Genomic DNA, 15,841 nt, shown 5'->3' with positions numbered 1-15,841 from the left:
TTCTCACATTAATCCTTCCATTGTATAACATAATTTCTCCATTGTGGTTTGAAAAAGTGTTGGCACCCTTCCTGATAATTCTTTTTTTTTTTTTTTTGCATGTTTGTCACAGTTTAATATTTCAGATCATCAAACAAATGTAAATATTAGTTGTAGATAGCAAGGTTTTTATTATTAAGGGAAAACAAAATGCAAACCTACGTGACCCTGTGTGAAAAAGGAAAAAGTGTAACAGCCCCCCCCCCCCCCCCACGCACATTATTCCTCATTGTGGTATGGAAAATGATTGTAGGTTAAACTGGGGATCAGCTAATGTTCATTAGCATATCAGAGTCTATAAAACTGTCTAGTGTTTTGTGTGGGCTGATGTCCAGGGACCATCCTAATGAACTATTGTCTTGTTAGCGTGCTCATGACAGCTGGAAGTTTACTGCTGGAAGTATGTGAAAGTACAAAAAGAGAGAGGAACAAGAAGGAGGAGGGCGAGTTAAATATGACTGATGTAAACTGAAAATTAAAATAGGTGTTAATATTGAGACTGTTATGTAATGTTGCTTTGAATCTTCTAAAGCAGAGCGCAAGATTTTTGAATTTAGTAACTCACTCACTCATTTTCTACCGCTTTATCCGAACTACCTCGGGTCATGGGAATTTAGTAACTCAGATTCCAAAATGTTGTTTTATTCAAATATATTAAGTCAGGAAAGCAGATGGGGAAGTGCTGCTGCCTCACAGCTCCAAAGTATTGTGTATGTGATGTTTTGGATGCAGATGAGTAGAACGTCTAAATTGAACTTGCCTGTGTTTGTACATGGATCCCCTACAACCCTGATGCACGGGTTACATAAAATGATTGAACGAATGAAAAAAAGCTGTTGCCTACAATAGAATTAAAAAAATTATCATTATACAATTAAACATTCCCTCATTTTACTCAATGCAGCTTAAAGAGGTGGAAAAACACTCAAAATTTGTGTAATGTTTGTTTATCTGTAAGCTCGAGAAGGTATTCTGTGTATATCAGAATCAGGTTGATTGCCAGGTACTGTATGGTCTACATATACAGGAATTTGTCTTCGTGTGTTGGTGCATAGTAATAATAGAGAAGAAGCATAATTATAGGAAACAAATGTTATATATAAAAAAAATAATGTGTATAAACAAAAATTTACAAAAACAAGCAATTGGATGTAAGCAAGAATAGAGACATGAATTGTACAGTAATGCAGGATGTGCAAAGTGACAAATATACAGTTAGACATGTTACATATATTACAACGGGGGGGGGGGGGTTTACATTAGTGCAGGATATACAATAGTGGACTGAGTAATGTGACTGAGTAGTGGTGGGGTAGTTTATTAATGTCCATGGAGGGGAATAACAGACCGTGCTGCGTCCTGGATGTTGTTGATTAGGACAGTTGCGGATGGAAAGAAATTGTTTTTCTGGCATGAATTTTTAGACTTTATAGACCACAGCCTATAGACACTCCTCTTCTGCCAGAGGGGATCCTCAGAGAGATTGTGTACAGGATGAGAGGGTCAGCCACAATCTTAACTGATGTGTTAACTGTGTATGTGGTGTTACAGATCCAGAAGAGGTGGTAACTTGCAGCTGATTACCTTTTAAGCAGAACGAAATACTCTGCATTTTGCTCCTGTCTTTGCCAGTGGCAGCAAAATACCAAATGGTGATGAATCAGAATCAGGTTTATTAGCCAAGTGTGCTGACAAACACAGGGAATTTGGTTCCAGCTGTTTGTGACTTAAAAGAACAGACATGAATAACATTATACAAGACAAGACAATACAGACGATGTGATACATTAGACAGTTTGAGTATTAAATATGAATACAGAATATATGACAGATCAGTTATGTACATAAATTGTGAGAAGTCCATGGTAGTGTAAATAACAGTATTGTGTAATATTATGCTTTTGTACAATATACAGCAGTAGTGTGTGTAACACATGTATAATGTAATGACTGACAGTTCTGATAATGCAGTACTTATAGATATGAAGCAGGGAATATAATTATGGTGAGTTGTTAATCAGGGTGATAAGGGGCCTAGGGAAAGAAACTGTTCCTGTGGCTGGCAGTTTTGGTAAACAAAGCTCTAAAGGACGTGAGTATAGACAACAAGAGAGGTGTAGAAGTGAACCATCATAGCCTTTGGTAGGTTAACTTCCTAAAATCTACCACCATGTTTTCTCTGTAAGATATCTTATGTATTATCAGAGATTATAGAACATTAACCTATGATAACAAAACCTTTACATGATCACAAATTGAGTGTACTGCATACCTGGTCAGGTCTCCTGTGCGCCAGAGGGCGCTGTGGTGCAGTGACCGACTCATTGCGCTCTCGTGGTGCTGTCAGCAATCTGCTTAGAGAAGCTATGGCAAATCGACATGAAGTTCATTTCTGTAACGTGATGTGTGTTTAATCTAGAGTCAGGATTGTTTCTTTAGACATGTCTTTCTGGAACCAGTTGTGTGACCACGGAGAGGAGGATAGAAACTGAACATGTGGGTAAACTATCACATAAACACCAGCTGTAACACTGTATCAGAGGGTTTGTAATGACATGCACTGAAAATGCTGCTTAATATCATGTTTTGCTTAAATTTTGTCACCAAAATTATAAATTGATAATAAGATCTAGATATAAAAAATGTAAATTAAAAAAAAAAACCTAGGTTGAATCTGTTAGACACATGACATGTGAGTGTTAGCTAAACTGCAGCTTTGTTATGAATGTCATTTCTAAACTCTGACACTAAAACTCGTTTAAACACTAAAGCTAACTGTTTGGCTATTAGTTATACTTTAATATCTGGTATTTGTTTTACTAAACGTTCATTATTATGTTAACACTGAGACTACCATATTAGGAGAAAGTTAGCTTCATTTTTCTGTTTATTTACAGCGCCCTCTGCTGGTCAACTCGTACAGCACAGTTTGAGTTTAACGTCAAATAACTGCCACTGTTATCAAGTCAAGTCAAGAAGCTTTTATTGTCATTTCAGCCATATATAGCTGTTACAGTACACAGTGAAATAAGACAACATTCCTCCAGGATCATGGTGCTACATAGAACAAAGACAGAGCTAAGAAGGGCTTAAGTTGGTCCTAGTCACATAAAGTGCATCTGTGCAAATTGGTGCAAACAGTGCAGGACAAGACAGAAAGACAGTGCAGGACAAAAGACACAGAGGCGGTGCACGACACAGAGAAGGTGCAGGACAAAAGACAAAAAGACAGTCTGATCATTTTTTTTCACGTTAATGGGTATAGTATATATATTAATAATATGCACACATCAAACAACACTACTGTTCAACCACAGCGTTAGTATTTTGCAGGTTGGTATCACCTCATGTTTACATGCATTCTTTAGTAACAAGCCTTTATGAGGTTAAAATTCTCAGTGAGACCCAGCATGAAACACAGCTCTTATCTAAACGTCTTTGTTCATGCTAGCTGGTCTGAGTGATGACATGCCACAATGTACATTGCCTAACTAATGTTTTCTCTCCTCTCTTTTCACCATATTACCCCACAATTCTGCTAAATCAAATTAAAAAGTCTTAAACTGAACTTATAAGCTTATAAACTCAACATATAAGCTGTTTCAGGAAACTTAAACAATTCACACCTTCAAGTATGAATAGACAACTTCTTATTTCCTGATTCTGATGACATTTCACTAACACTTTTTGCTGTGAAAGTGTGTGAGAGACTCACTTTGGTCTTGCTGCTATTGGACACGCATCACTATGGGTAAGTCTATAGGCATTTGCTTTCTGTCGGAACAGTGTAGCTTAGCGAGAGTTTAAGACTTAAAGGCCGACTGTCAGGACTAAATAGTACTGAAATGGACGAGATGTGTGCGTTGTTGGGTTGTAAAAATGTAACGGAAATTAAAAACATTACTTCTAGTATGATCATGAGTTTAATTGTGTTTTACTTTCAAGAAATACAGCATTGTTATTTCCACACCACAGACACTCTGGGTCTACCAAGTTAAGATAAATTCTGGCTTTACTTGTCAGACATTCCTCTTAATGATTGTTTACGTTAATGTTAAATGTTTAATTAATGTAACGATTCATAACTGATTGTTCATATTTTAGATATTTTATTCATTCTATATTCATATTTTATGTCTATATTGTATCTCATCGTCTGCATTGTTTTCTTGTATAGTGTTATTTATGCCTGTACCTTTGAGAGTCACAAACTGCTGGAACCAAATTCCTTGTGTGTGTCAACACACTTGGCTAATAATTCTGATTCTGATACTGATACTGATACTGTTGTAGTAAATGGTAGCTGTGGAAAAGTTATTTAGTTATATGTGACGTGCCAGTGAGAGACATTTGGGTAGGCTTGCACTACATTTGTATCTATAAATGGAAAAAATAAATTATTGGTCACCAAGATGATGTTATTGATTAGTTAAACTAATTCACTTAAATTAATAAAACCATACATGTAATGCTAATAGACATTATGTATAGAAGCAGCTCTGCTAAAGAGAACGGCTGTGAGTGAATTCTCTAATATGCTCAACATTTCTGTGGTCAGGAGGTGTTAAAGCATCTATAACTGCCCTTGTGTGGTCAACACTTTTGATGAAAATGGAACACAAAATATTGCAAGACAAATCATTTGCAAGAGAGAGGTGATCTTTGCAAACTGTTGTTTTTTTTATATTTGTGTTCCCTTTTCTTAAAAAAATGTAGACTTGTATATGCAGTAGAATGTGAAAAGTAGAATGTGAAACACAGTTCTGCTCGATTCTTGGCATGATGTCGTCAGAGCTTGCATTGTTCTCAAATATTGCATTCTAACACTTCCACCATCATCTTTCATTACTAAACCGACCGCAAATCTTACATTTCTGGTCAGTTTCTTGAAACCCAGAAAGAAGCTTGTTGTACCAAATCTAACCGCACCCCACTGCAATCCAAATGTCATTTAAAAGCTCTTAAACCTTGATCCCCATGTTGATTCCTGCCCATGGCCATGTGTGCAGGTGTGACGGTGAATTTAGCCCTTCGGCTGTTTCTATCGTCCCTCTTCACCATCGCTGGGACCTTCTGGAGGCATGTGCTGATCTTCTGAACACCCAGTGGCAGCGCAGCATGGGAGCACGGCTCCACTCGCTCCGCCAGTCTAGTGACAGCTACCCAGCATGTCTTGTCCTCTTAAAGGGTGATATGTTGATAGGGCATGCCCGGGTATCGCGTGTTCTAGGCAGCCGAAGTGCATTTGTGGAATCGGTGGTGGTACGGGATGAGCTGCGGGGGCAGGGCTATGGCCGGGCATTGATGGAGGGAGTGGAGTGCTATGCCCGCACCAGAGGCTTCACTCGGCTCTACCTCACCACTCACGATAAGCAGTACTTCTATGCCCACCTGGGCTTTGAGCTCTCACAACCTGTACAGAATGTGGGCACGTTGGCCTCCCTCATGCCGATGGAACTTCTGCATAAGTTTTGCAGGACAGCTGAGAGTGAGGAGAGTGTGGTGAAAGAGAGGAAGAATCATACAGTAGTACCCAACAATAATCTCCCTTTACCACCACTTCCTCCCCCTCCTCCCCCTCCGCCTCTGCTAAATACAGTCTCTGTATCTCCCTCTCATCTCTCCTCCCACTCTTCTTCTACTTCAGCAGTCCACCCACCTCCTCCACCACCCAAACTTCCTCCTTCTCCATTGTGCCCTTCCCCTTCTGTCCCACCACCTGCCCCAGCTCTTCCCCCATCTTTATGGGTTCCTGTTGAACAGACTCTGGAACAGACACCATACACAGATCCTCGAGGACTGCCTGTTTTCTGGATGCACAAGAACATCTGATATAGACATGCATCACTCAGACACACATAGACACACACATCAGAGTGTGTTTAAGGTCTATTATGTCTCAGGGTATTTCAACATAAATAATCAGTATTGAAATTATCTCTGTGAAGTGTGACTGAATGTGCCTTAGTATAGCATTCTGAGTTTTAAAAGATTTTATAAACATGCCATCATGTTGACTTTATACCAAATAACACTGCCAAGACATTAAATTGGATAAATTATTGTTTTTGTATTGTGTTTGAAATAAAACTGCAATAAGGCTATTTTGTGTCCTTTTATGAAATAGTTTATTTATCACCGAGTATATTTGACTTCATTTTTCATAGGTCACAAGAAATGCTGCCTGCCAAAGGCTGTCTCTATGTTCTTAGTAGTTGCAGTCTTCTCATCATTTAATAGACCAGTGTTCCCCAAACCAGGCATGTTGAGAGCTAGCAGAGAACAAACAAGTAAACTGTCTCGAGCTCATGACAACCAGTTTTAAATCCACCATGTCACTTCAGCATCTGTATTTGCTTCATACAATAACTGACTAACTTGTTTCTTTCGTTATCGTATAGAATGTGTGAAAGCCACTGAAATTGTGTGATCTTGATTGATGTCAGCAGCGGATGCTAGTAGTGTATTCATGTGACTGGTTGGTGCATAATTTTTCAGTTCAAATTTACAATCATACTTTACAGACTGGCTGATTTACCATTATTCCTTTGTCTACACTGAGATAAACTCAGAGATCAGAGTGAGCTTCCTCTCAGATGTCATTTACATGTGTGGTTTGGTCTTCATCCATGCAAGCTGGATAAAGTAGGTATGTTGAATTGTTAGATGACAATGAAGATTTCCACAAGCTATTCAGATTCTTATTGGACCTGGGACTACTTGATTATCCATCTTTCATATGTTGGCCAGATCACCTTCTTCCATTGCTCCATGATCCAATTTTGATGTTCACTGATCCATTGTGGGGGCTTTCAGTGGTGGACAGGGTTCTGCATGGGCACTCTGAGTGATCTGCAGCTACGCAGCCTAATATGGCTGCACCACCTGTTCTACCTTTCTGGTGTAGTCAACATAAACTCTTTTTGCAATTTGTGTGACAGTAGCTCTTTTGTGGAATAGACCAAACAGGCTAGCGTTCGCTCCCCATGTGCATCAATGAAACTTGGGTGACTATGACCTTGCCACCAGGTCACCAGTTTTGAATGGTCCTTTGTTATTCCATTTTAGGTAGATACTAAACACTGCATACAGAAAACACCCCACTAGACCTGCCACTTTTTATAGATGCTCTGACCCAGTCATCTAGCCATCACAACAGTCCTTGTCAATGTTGGTCAGATCCTTTCACATGCTTATTTTTCCTGTTTCCAACTCATTAACTTTGAAGAACGTGCTGTGTAATATACATAACCTCTTGACATCTGTTATTGTAAGGAGATAATCAGTGGTATTTACATCCCTGAGCACATGCTGAGAAAGTCCACACAGGCAGATGTGAGGAAGCAACTTACTGCACTAGTGGAACAAACCGCATAACGTTGTATTTATAATTAAAGATATGACTTGATTTGTGTCTGACTTGCTTCCCTTATGGTTTTCATTACAGTGAAAATAATTTACATACATTTTTCTAAATAAGGTTTGTGTTTGAATGTTGCTAAATTAGATTTGTGATTGTGCTGTGTCTGTTCCACAGGAAGAGCCATCTTGTTTTGCAGGTCCTCACTGCTGATCTTCACCCTGTTTTTCAGTGGCATTGTTTCAGACAGTGGCTCTGTCATCAGGAAACAGGGTTTTTCAGTAGTGTGGAACATGCCTACTTCAAAATGCCAGCGTGTGTTTGACGTTTCACTGCCCCTGCGCCAGCATGGCATCATATACAATGCAGAACAGAGATTCAAAGGTGAAAACATAAGTCTTTTTTATGAATGCCAACTTGGTTTGTATCCATATATCAGTCGTGAGGGCTTGAGTGTGAATGGCGGGGTTCCTCAGAAGGGCAATCTTGGCAGACACCTTGCACTATCAGAGGAACAGATCCGAGGGCTTCTACAGAATAGTTTCAGCGGGTTGGCTGTGGTGGACTGGGAGAAGTGGGATCCTCAATGGATCCGCAACTACGGAACCCGACACGCCTACATTGATCTGTCTAAGCAACTGGTAAGAGAGAAGCATCCAGATATGTCTGAGGAGGAAGTAACATCATTGGCAATGACTGAGTTTGAGAAAGCGGCACGGTCCTACATGGAAGAAACGCTGAAACTCGGAGTTGAGGCTCGTCCCAAGGGATTGTGGGGGTTTTATGGATACCCTGGTTGCTATAATGACCAGAGGACAGTAGATAGTGAGTACACTGGGCAGTGCAAACCTAGAGCAGTGGCACTGAATGACAGATTGTCATTTTTATGGCAGCAGTCCACAGCACTCTACCCAAGTGTGTATGTGCACCTCAATCTAGCGGGACACCCAAACACACGACTTATGGTAAGACACCGTGTGTTAGAGGCATTCCGAGTGGCATCACAGCATGGACGTGGATCTCCACAACTTCCTGTTCTACCTTATGCTAGAGTGGCTTTTACCAGAACACTGACGTTCTTAAACCAGGTATACTCACAAATACACACTGTTTTTCTAATAGATGCATTGCTGTCATTTCACTACATTTCAAGAAATGTAATTCCGCTTATGGTGGAAATTATTTAAAGCTAAAGTGGCTTGTTTTGACATGTAAAAATCTATACTTACATTAGTCTTCTCTTCGAATCCATCCCTGAATACCCCTTTTTACTTGAACTAAATTTAAAATTGATTTCATTCACTTATGGATGTGAGAATCTGGAAATATAAAATAATAAAATTACATTGGAACACAACAACACTACATTTAATCCTCCTGAGGAATGAATTAAGACTTATTAGACCGAATATACACCAGGTTCAAAGTTCTAGCTTATTAAATGTTGTATAACATTGATTACACTGTCTTTAGAGCTTAGAAAGGGCCCCGGATAAGCGGTAGAAGATGGATTGATGGATGGATGGTTATGGTTCATTCGTAATTTTGTCACTAGGTGAAGTCGTTTTTTTTTTTGTTTTTTTTTTATCATTAGCTCAGAGTGGATTCATGTGGCTAATGCTCAGGGTTGTTTTGTTCTGCTCTAAACCAAAAATGTAATCTGTAGATATTTTTAAATAAATGGATAGATTTTTTTTTTTTAAATGTCAAATACTATTAGTAAATTATTTCTTGGCTTTAAAGACTTCAAACATTCAGTAAATAAATGATATTACACTATTTTAAAAATGGTTATACTATATAATATATGAGCCAGTTTTCTTGTGATTATTTTTTAATACTTATTTATTTTTAATCTAAATAGAGGTTATCCTATAACCATGGAATTTATCTTCCTGTTACACACAGTTGGATCAAAAAGTATTTGATTATATTGTGTTTGTCTGTTTTATTATAGACTGATCTGGAGAACACACTTGGTGAGGTTGCATCTTTAGGTGCGACGGGTGTAGTGTTATGGGGTGAAATGGCGTTTGCCAAGTCCAAGGTAAGCATTTAAATGAATTGTCATTGATAATTGCAAATTTGTTATTATAAATGTTCTTGTGTACAAAGTATGCAAAGTCTTTTTTTTTTTTTTTTTTACAGAAAATCAGACTAGTGGTATATTTAACACTGTTATACACTATTATACACAGATTTGATTTTGTTGTGATTGTAATATTTTATTAATTTTTCACCCCAGCAACAGTGTGTTCTTCTTCGGGACTATATCCGCTCCGTGTTGGGTGTGTACGTGGACGCTCTGCATCGGGGTGTGGCACATTGCAGCAAGAGTATGTGCAGTGCAAAAGGTCGCTGTGTGAGACGCAACCCTCATTCCGGTCACATGATTGCTCAGCTCGACACTAGCAGAAAATTTGACCATGATCTTAGGGCAAACTTCAAATGTGTGTGTTTTGAAGGATGGAGTGGAGAGAGGTGTGAGAACTTCATGGATGTGAAGTGAACCCAGTGCTTGTGCCACTTCAATGTCCTTTCTTAAATTTTGAATTCTGAAAGATGTAATTTTACATAGTGTAATAAATCAGTTCCAGCGCAAGCAGCCTTTTATCATTTTTTTTTTATTGTTTATCCAAAAAAAAAAAAAAATCTGATCTACAGTAAGTAATGTGGTCCTTATGTCACTGTTTAAGAATATGTACAGATCTTTAATAAGTAGTTTTTATTGGGGCATCTTTATCGAAGCTCTCTAAGATAGCGTGTTGCTCAGGAGTCCACTTTTATCTGTGCTTGTTTTGCTTGATCTTAAACAGTATCATTTGTTTAGGAGATCTCTATCAGTTTGGTTGGTCACATGATACATCAGTATAGTATGGTTAGTTACAGAGTGCTTTCATTTGATTATCTGGTCCTCTATGTCAGATGTCTGTAAATCTCATTTGTTTAGCATTTTATGCTGTATATGTTCTTTTATAGTGACATTCAGTGCTAATCAGAACAGTGGTAAATTGAGATTTTAAGGTACACATGATGGGTCAGTGTTTAGAGGACATAAAGAACCACTGTTATGCAATTTTGAACATGTATCTACACAGTTCCTTTCACTGTGGAACAGTAACTTTTAACTATGGAGTAATCATTTGTAATTTCCTGAACACATACTGAACTTGGTTTGTAACATATGCTTCGACCTCAGCTGTCACTCAGCATAGATAGATATAGATATACTAAAGCAGATAAGTTGAAAAAATCCAGTTGACTTTAAATACATAAAATGCTGTTTAAAAAAACTAACGAGTTTAAATTCAAAATCTAGCTTTAGTCTGCTTTACTGAATCTCACTTTGCAAGCTACCTGCTCCAGCTGGTACTTAGAATATCTATTGGACTAGATTCTGACTTTTGTGATCTGCAACGCACACACAAACATACCACTCTGTCATAATGATTGCCTTATAGTCAATCACACCCTGTGGAGTGAGTCTGTAATTTTACACAACACAGACCCCATATGGATAGAATTTTGATTGTGACATACTCTTGGATGGATATTTTTTTAAGATATCTGTGTGTGATATTTGTAGGAGGTCAGTGTCTGATCTTCAGTGCTGTCAGGTTTTTGCGCAGAGCCTGGAGTTCTTGAAAGATGATGGATATTTCTTCTGTTGTTTCTTGCCTTTGCGTCAGTGCCTCAGCTAGTCTGTGTAGAGTTCTGCTCTGCTGGACTAAAGGAGCAACACACACACACACACACACACACACACACACACACACACAAACACACAAATCCAGACTGTAAAACAGTAATTATACAATACAAGGTGAAGTACTCAGAACTCATGTCAGGCACAATGATTAAAAATATTTTTTTTTAATTGTACTTTTTCAGTCTTTACTCTAAAAGCTTATTTATGTTTAACCTTTATTAACTGTTAATCATAGATTTGTTCACAAATAACCCATTTGGACTAAAAAGTATTATTAACAAAAATAATTCCAAAAAAGAAGAATTCTAAAGAAGAATTAAAGCTACCATGGACTAGAATGTTAGATGGCAAATTGTAAATATATGTAAATATTTTGGGGGGAAATTTACATATGAATTAAAAAAAATTTTCTCCAAAATACCAAATTTTAGCTGCTTGTAGATAACAGAGTATGGTGAAAATGTATAACTTGCTGTGATGGCTTGCTTTAGATATTTGAAATAAGAATCCCTGTTCATATTCCACGCTCATATTCCTTAATATACCAAATAAATAATAATAATAATAATAATAATAATAATAATAATAATAATAATAATAATAATAATAGATTCTCTCACCTAAGAAGCTAAATATCAGAATGACTGTGAGGAGGATCAGCACTACAGCCACACATGTCAAAGTGTAGCCGCACTTAGAGGAAGTCCACATATCATTGAGTTGACTCAAATGAGATCCTCTCATTCGATACCCTGTTTGACAAACAACTGGCCTGTCAATCATCTGAAGGTTCCCATTGATGGATGGAGGTTGTGGACGTGGCGGTCGGACACCTGACAGAGACAGAAAATAAAGAAACACAGCCAATACCTAGTGTTAGTTTATGTGTGACCAAGCAAGTTAAGATCAGCACAATCAGATTTGTTGTTTCTTAATCACATTTTGATGTTAAAACACACCATCTGGTACCTTTGCAGTGTTGTTCAGAGTGTGTGCGGTGCAGGTCACTGATGGAGTCCACAGTGTGCAACTCAATTTCTGTCATGTCTTTATCACTGATATGTACAAATGCTGAAGGAGGAGTTGGAGGAGATCTGGCCAACACTCCTGCTCAGAGAACAAAGGTTTGAGTATGGACATGACTTAAAATTGGAAAGATATGTGTGGCGAAATGGAAAAACCCAACAGATGTTGCTACAGCTAGACAAAATGTAAAAAAAATTTGGGCTTTGACCAAAATTGTAGATCTCCAAATTGGCTATAATTTTAACAAGCAATAGGGAGAGAGCAGTACCATCTCTCCCACCCAAAGAACATGAAAATCTGCCCTCTTGTATTCCATGATGTCTAAAACATAAATACATGTCACAATACATAATGTTTTAACTTCAATTATAACCTTGCATATGCTGTCTGCTTACAGTAAACACAGCTGTAAAGACAGTCCGTCTGCCTAGAGAGTATTAACCTCTTGCTATTATCTATGATTTACACGTAATATTTTATATACTGTAGGTAATAAGATGCAAAATAAACAAATAAACAGTCAATTTTCAATTGAATTTGAATAGAGTATTAAATGCAACTTTCTTCATTTTATTTTTTGCATTTCATTTCAGGAAGCTAATTCATATATAAGAAAATGTCAGAACGTCACTGTGTGAGGGGATTTCCCCACACCACGACACACACACATATTGAACGTTAATACATTTCATCCTTATAACGGAGCACTGTGGAGGTGTTGTCTTTCATATGAAAATATTTACAATTATATATTCACAGTACTTTACATTCTTCGAAAAAACCTCTTCCTGGAGGTTCTTTGCTTCATAACTTGGAACCCTTAGAAAGAGAAATCTTGTTTCTTCATATGAACAAACTAGAGAACGCTTGAGATTCCAGATTTAACTTCTTCTTTCTAAAGCTATAATGCTGAAATATTATGACATGCCCTGTTTCTAGATGGGGTGAACATACTGAATAAAAGAGGATAAATTTTCAAATCAAATTAGCTACAGTTTGGATATTATTAATGCTATATGAGCGTACAAAGTGATATTTGTGCTCTAACACCCCTGGAAATCAAAAAACACAATAACTAAACATATGAAACTGAGCTGTCAGTTGTAATAAACATTTTATACAGTGCTTTCAACACAGATTTCTGGAGCCATTATCTTATCCCAATAACAAAGAGAACCTCTTAAATTCTTATACCTGTAGAAGTAATCATTTTATAGACCTTTTTAGATATTCTTAAAACATTTTCTGTTATTAAACAGAATATATTTCAAGTCTTACCTTGGGAGTGCATCCTCATCAAACACTGTTAAAGAAAGATCCAGACCAGTTTCTAATCCCAAATCAATAAACCTCATAAACCCACCAGTATAATGAAACTTTCACTGCACACTACAATTCAGTTTCAACATAGCCTCATTAAAACTTAACCAATGGTACAATTTTTGACTTCTCTACAACAAAGAAACAGTATAAATATATAATGTTCAGTATGAAACAGCTTGCCCTGTTTGATGTCCTCCCAATATCACCAAAACGAGCAGCCAGTGTGGGACAGTCCAGCATTCCTGCACCCAAAATAGCAGCAGTGAAGCAGAAGGGCGTGTGGCATGTATTAATAGATTCTGGGCCAAAAGAGGATACAGTTCTAATAAACAAAATTAAATGACAGTATAAATTAAAAATTCAAGGATCTAAATACCTTATGTGTTATGTAATATGCAGGCAAAATAAAGTAATGTATAAGTAATCATTTATTGAATATCTCTGATTATTTTATAATCCCTGGACCTCACACCTACTAGCACCCCTACAGCTCCATTGTTCTCCTGCTTTTGTTGTGCAAACACCCCCATCACCAGTGAGGCCTGGCTCATTTGCATTTGTTCACTCAGAGTAGCTCAGATCCAAGGCAGGCCAAACCTCTGTGTGACATGGAAACCTTCACGGCCTATCTATACAAAATAGTCTGTTTTATTTATAAAAAATTGTGTGCTATATTTGTCATTGCCATAGTACATATCATATTTATATAACCCTTGTGCAGACCTGGGGTCTATTTGACTCATCTGGAAAGTTTAATGTGTCATACCTTGGGTTTCCTTATACATATTTGCCTGAAATTTACCAGGAGTGTTCCAAATTATGAACTTTGCAAGTAAAATTAATTTTGTCTATTTTTGTTGAACTCCTCATGTCTCATACACACTCCTCATGTCTCATACACACTCTTACTGTTCCAAACACACTCCTCATGTCTCATACACACTCTTCATGTCTCATACACACTCCTCATGTCTCATACACACTCTTACTGTTCCAAACACACTCCTCATGTCTCATACACACTCTTCATGTCTCATACACACTCCTCATGTCTCATATACACTCTTACTGTTCCAAACACACTCCTCATGTCTCATACACACTCTTCATGTCTCATACACACTCCTCATTTCTCATACACACTCTTACTGTTCCAAACACACTCCTCATGTCTCATACACACTCTTACTGTTCCATACACACTCCTCATGTCTCATACACACTCTTACTGTTCCATACACACTCCTCATGTCTCATACACACTCCTCTGCTAGGCAAAGGCATATCAAAAGTGTGAAATATTTACAAAAGTGTTTCCTTTTTTTCTGGAGGCCTAATGAAATGCAATGCCCAATTTGTGTGTGTGTGTGTGTGTGTGTGTGTGTGTGTGTGTGTGTGTGTGTGTGTGTGTGTGTGTGTGTGTGTGTGTGTGGTGTGTGAATGTGTGTTTTGGGTGCATGTGTTAGTGGACATTTTATGTGTGCATTTTTGTGTCTGTACTGTATGTATGTTCATTGCTCTGAAAAGGGCAAAAGTGTGACCTATTGCCCCACTAACACTAGATGCCGGTCCGAGGTGTGATTCCCCTCGTTGAGATTTTCACAGTTCTTCAGCCCTGCTTTTGTTGTGCAAACGCCCCCATCACCTGTGAGGCCTGGCTCATTTGCATTTGAGCTACTCTGAGTGATGCTAGTAGGTGTGAGGTCTAAAGATTTTACGCAAATTTGCGCAGGTTTAGCAAATCTAGTGCTAAATGTGGCCGGGTCAGATTGACTCGGGAGGACTTGAGGAGGAATGTATTTCTTTTACGAACACATAGTTCAACAAAAATAAACAAAATTAATTTTACTTGCAAAGTTCATAATTTGGAACACTCCTGGTAAATTTCAGGCAAATATGTGGAATATGGGGTCAGAATTGTTTCATTATTCTGAATAAATACACTATGATCCACAAATAAATATAAAGAGTTTCACAAATATTTTTACAAATTTCACAAAAAGAAATGGAATTCACAAATAAATAAAATGGGATTTGCAAATAAAAAAAATTATAAATTGTATTTATTTGCGAATTGCTTCCTGCTCATTTGTGAATCGCGTTCTGTGCATTTGTGGATTTGAAACATTTCTAACGCCAAGACGTGCACAAGAATCCACAAATAGGTGACTCCGCCCACCGTCTACTCCAGCCAATCACGTTCTGATTTACTCGCTCTGCACACTACTACCACTGGACCCATTGATGATGCTGAAATCGTTTCCAAAGAAAGCAGAATTGAACTAACCCTTAGTGCTGCTACAATCCATACAGGGTTACCAGATTGGGCTCGAATCTGCGACAAATGTTTTTTATTTGTTTTTTTTAATCGTATTTTGCAGTAC

At 37.8% G+C, this 15,841-nt stretch overlaps 2 protein-coding genes across 4 annotated transcripts; one reads left to right on the top strand and one right to left on the bottom strand.

The window, feature by feature from the left end:
* Positions 1 to 2,327: 2,327 nt before the first annotated feature.
* Positions 2,328 to 10,001, top strand: hyal3 (hyaluronidase 3). Of its 3 annotated transcripts, XM_027133225.2 has the most exons (5): positions 2,328 to 2,535; positions 2,937 to 3,790; positions 7,577 to 8,487; positions 9,357 to 9,446; positions 9,645 to 10,001. In XM_027133225.2, exons 2-5 carry the CDS (start codon positions 3,787 to 3,789, stop codon positions 9,906 to 9,908), a joined length of 1,269 nt encoding a protein of 422 aa, XP_026989026.1. In that variant the 5' UTR covers positions 2,328 to 2,535; positions 2,937 to 3,786; the 3' UTR covers positions 9,909 to 10,001. The 3 variants fall into 3 exon arrangements, with proteins under 3 accessions (XP_026989026.1, XP_026989027.1, XP_026989028.1); XM_027133226.2 differs by lacking the exon at positions 2,937 to 3,790; XM_027133227.2 differs by lacking the exons at positions 2,328 to 2,535; positions 2,937 to 3,790 and adding an exon at positions 4,264 to 4,393.
* On the bottom strand, positions 9,984 to 13,672 carry si:dkey-20d21.12 (uncharacterized protein LOC556245 homolog). The gene is made up of 4 exons (XM_047800123.1): positions 13,413 to 13,672; positions 12,078 to 12,215; positions 11,729 to 11,941; positions 9,984 to 11,126 (listed from the first exon to the last, which is right to left on the bottom strand). The coding sequence occupies exons 1-4, from the start codon at positions 13,429 to 13,431 to the stop codon at positions 10,990 to 10,992; spliced, it is 507 nt and encodes a 168-aa protein (XP_047656079.1). The 5' UTR covers positions 13,432 to 13,672; the 3' UTR covers positions 9,984 to 10,989.
* Positions 13,673 to 15,841: the final 2,169 nt, after the last annotated feature.

The sequence above is a fragment of the Tachysurus fulvidraco genome, chromosome 14, assembly GCF_022655615.1.
Source record: "Tachysurus fulvidraco isolate hzauxx_2018 chromosome 14, HZAU_PFXX_2.0, whole genome shotgun sequence".
Classification (NCBI taxonomy): Eukaryota; Metazoa; Chordata; class Actinopteri; order Siluriformes; family Bagridae; genus Tachysurus; species Tachysurus fulvidraco.
The sequence above is the reverse complement of the archived record's forward strand: the minus strand, read 5'-3'. Positions and strand labels throughout refer to the sequence as shown.